The sequence below is a fragment of the Tarenaya hassleriana genome, unplaced genomic scaffold (assembly GCF_000463585.1).
Source record: "Tarenaya hassleriana unplaced genomic scaffold, ASM46358v1 Cleome11, whole genome shotgun sequence".
Classification (NCBI taxonomy): domain Eukaryota; kingdom Viridiplantae; phylum Streptophyta; class Magnoliopsida; order Brassicales; family Cleomaceae; genus Tarenaya; species Tarenaya hassleriana.
In genome coordinates, this window is record NW_010961290.1 from 1,268,175 (window position 1) to 1,271,163 (window position 2,989).

General features: G+C 40.8%; 1 protein-coding gene across 1 annotated transcript in view; it reads left to right on the plus strand.

The window, feature by feature from the left end:
• The window catches only part of LOC104805345 (AUGMIN subunit 6), a 5,379-nt gene that overhangs the window by 1,252 nt on the left and 1,138 nt on the right, over positions 1 to 2,989 (plus strand). Inside the window, exons 5-13 of the mRNA XM_010529887.1 lie at positions 1 to 87; positions 208 to 333; positions 446 to 602; positions 706 to 766; positions 845 to 1,163; positions 1,276 to 1,401; positions 1,823 to 1,990; positions 2,043 to 2,277; positions 2,902 to 2,983. Coding sequence (XP_010528189.1) covers positions 1 to 87; positions 208 to 333; positions 446 to 602; positions 706 to 766; positions 845 to 1,163; positions 1,276 to 1,401; positions 1,823 to 1,990; positions 2,043 to 2,277; positions 2,902 to 2,983 — 1,361 coding nt within the window. The remainder of the gene's footprint in view (positions 88 to 207; positions 334 to 445; positions 603 to 705; positions 767 to 844; positions 1,164 to 1,275; positions 1,402 to 1,822; positions 1,991 to 2,042; positions 2,278 to 2,901; positions 2,984 to 2,989) is intronic.

Here is a 2,989-nt window from a genome sequence, read left to right on the forward strand (position 1 = left end):
CCTGCTGATGTGGCTTCCAACCCTCTGCCTGCTTCTCTGACAGATGTATCCTTTTCACATGCAGCTACGCTGCTTCCTGTAACCAAGGTATCGCTTATTCATGGGTTCCTGTTTTACTTTTAATTGGTTTCTGAAGAACCTTGTTGAAACTAGTACATGAAGTAAAATGTTAATGTGTTTTCATATGATTCCACATGTAATAAACAGGCCCGGATAGCACTTGAGCGCCGGCGATTTCTAAAAAATGCAGAGACTGCAGTTCAGAGACAAGCTATGTGGTCTAATTTAGCCCATGAGATGACTGCAGAATTCCGTGGTCTTTGTGCTGAAGAGGTAAATGCACTTATTATAAATTCTTTTTTGCCGAGCGATATTCAGGTAGTCGTCTTCTCACACTTGGTATTGTGCTGTACACAATGCATCTTTTTTCCCTGCTGGTTATCAGGCTTACTTGCAACAAGAACTAGAAAAACTCAATGATTTGAGGAACAAAGTCAAGCAGGAAGGAGAATTGTGGGATGACCTTGTCTCTAGTTCTAGTCAGAATTCTCATTTAGTGGCAAAGGCTACTCGCTTATGGGAATCTATAATGGCTCGCAAAGGTACATTGATATGCTGTTCTGTTTGATAAGGCGAGAATGCCTGGTTTCTGGAATTACACAGAAATTATACAGTTTTTGGTTTCGCTTTTTGTTACTTCTCCAGGCCAGCATGAAATTCTTGCATCAGGTCCCATTGAGGATTTGATAGCTCATAGGGAGCACAGGTATCTGACCTCCTCTAAGATTACTTTTTGAATTTCATCTATCCAGACACTGAGCTTTGATTTTTGTTTGATCTGCAGGTATCGAATTTCTGGGTCAGCCCTGCTTGCTGCGATGGATCAGAGTTCTCAAGTTCCTCGTGCGGACTTACTCTCTGTCCAGTCGGATGATCCAGCTTCAGCACTGACAGATGACAAAGAACTCAGTGATGGATCATATGTGAGCATGCATGGGGAGGGAATAAACAGTTTCGATTCACCAAACTCTCAAGCAAGTGATGAAACACTATCTCGGATAGATGATAGATGTGGAAGGGTCAACCAGACAGTCGATGTAGCAGAAATCATAAGGCGCTGGACTCACGCATTACAGCGTATCCATAAACAGTCCCTTCTCCTGGTATGTTTTCCGTGTTCTTTTTGCTGAAAATGTTTTTTCCATACCATTCTGGAAGATCTCTTGATGTCTTCTTGTAGAGTAATGCTGATTATTGTCCGGATACATCTTGTAGGCAAAAGCAAACGATGGGGAAGGTCCTGATATTTTACGGACTGAGCATGATGGTGGTACAAGTGGGCATGCGGAATCTTTAGCTGCCACTTTGGCTGAGCATCAACAACACTTAGCTAGCTTTCAGGTTAATATGAGATCTGTCATTGTTGTTTCTGATAGAAGTTGGTTTTCTGCAACTGTGGAAGAGCAACTTCAGAAGGAAAATAACCAATTGATATCTATCACAACAGATGCTTTTTTGAATGGCTTAGATGAAAGAAGTCTCCTTTCCTATGAGTTGTGTTAGATTTTGAAACAGACATTCTATTTGGTATCAGACACCAGAGGTCGAAATACTAATTAACGAGATCCTAAAACAAAGCATAGTAGATTGGTATTAATGAAAGGTCTCTCTAGATGGATGCAGTTATCAAATGACATGGCGTATCTGCTAGATTTCAACCCCTTTGAACAGTCTCATAAAACCTTTGTTTTGCATCACTAGTCCAATATTAAATAGTTCGATTTGTAATGTGTTCTTTTAATTGATCGCACTCTATTTGCAGGTACTCATCAACCAATTGAAGGAAGTGGCTCCAGCAATACAAAAATCAATAGCAGAGTGTACAGAGAAAGTTAATAGCCTTCCCCCAACCTTACCTCCAGTCACAAGAAGCCACAGTCAAGCCACGAATCCGTTGCCGCTCCGAACCCGTCCTTCTTTCCCAGCCACCGTACATTACATTCTTTGAGATGCTTATCTGCACTTTTTCTCTTGTAATACAGGATGGTGTATCGAACGATATTGCTGATTTGACCTCCAAAATGTCTAATGTTCAGCTCGAGAAGGTCTCAGCGAGTCCTACACTAAAGCTTCCGCAGTTATTCAGTTCAACTCCTACCTCTTCTGGAAAAGGAGGAAATGCACAAAAACGGCATGCTTTGGCTCCTCAGATCAACAAAATGGAAAGCTTGACTGAGAAGAACCCTACAGAACCACCACATACAAACAACTTACCAGGTTTGTTCCATATTTTCCTATTTCATCAAATGTCATGATTATTATATCAGGGAAAGGATGAAACCAATCCTGTCCATATTAGGCAAGTACCCATTCATTTAATATTTTCCTCCCTGAAAGCCACTTTGGAAGGGAGGCAACTCAATGATCCCATTGGTTTAGAAGTCATCAACCATTCCATATCGTAACTCAAGAACGAACAATAACTGTTGCTCAGATCATTCCTTTTCTAAAGCGGATCTCTATGTGACGTTCGGTTTTGATGCCAAATGGTATGGAATCCATGCATATGATGGCTATGCCAGTTCTTTCAACCCGTTGACTGGTACCATTGTAGCCGCCAGCCAATGCTATTTTGTTACATTGGATAAATTTACTATGTATGGTTCGTCTTACGTAGGTGGCTCTTGCTTGACAACAATATTCTCTATCATGGGCAATAGGATTTGGCATTTGTTTGATCAACCTCATGCTAGGCTAATAACAATGACAACAAGCCCATTTATAGATTTTTCTTTTTGGAACATTGGCTTGTTGGGGGAGGGAGTTCATAAACTATAAACAGTCTTGATCAATGTGATATCATGACAAATGTCAATGTGCTGTTTCTGATTCAAACTCTAGTTTTGGTTTCAGATAGCAATGGTTCTTTTGTCCAGAACCTGAAGAGATCTGTAAGAGAAGCAGCTCTTTACATTCCGTCTTCAGCAGG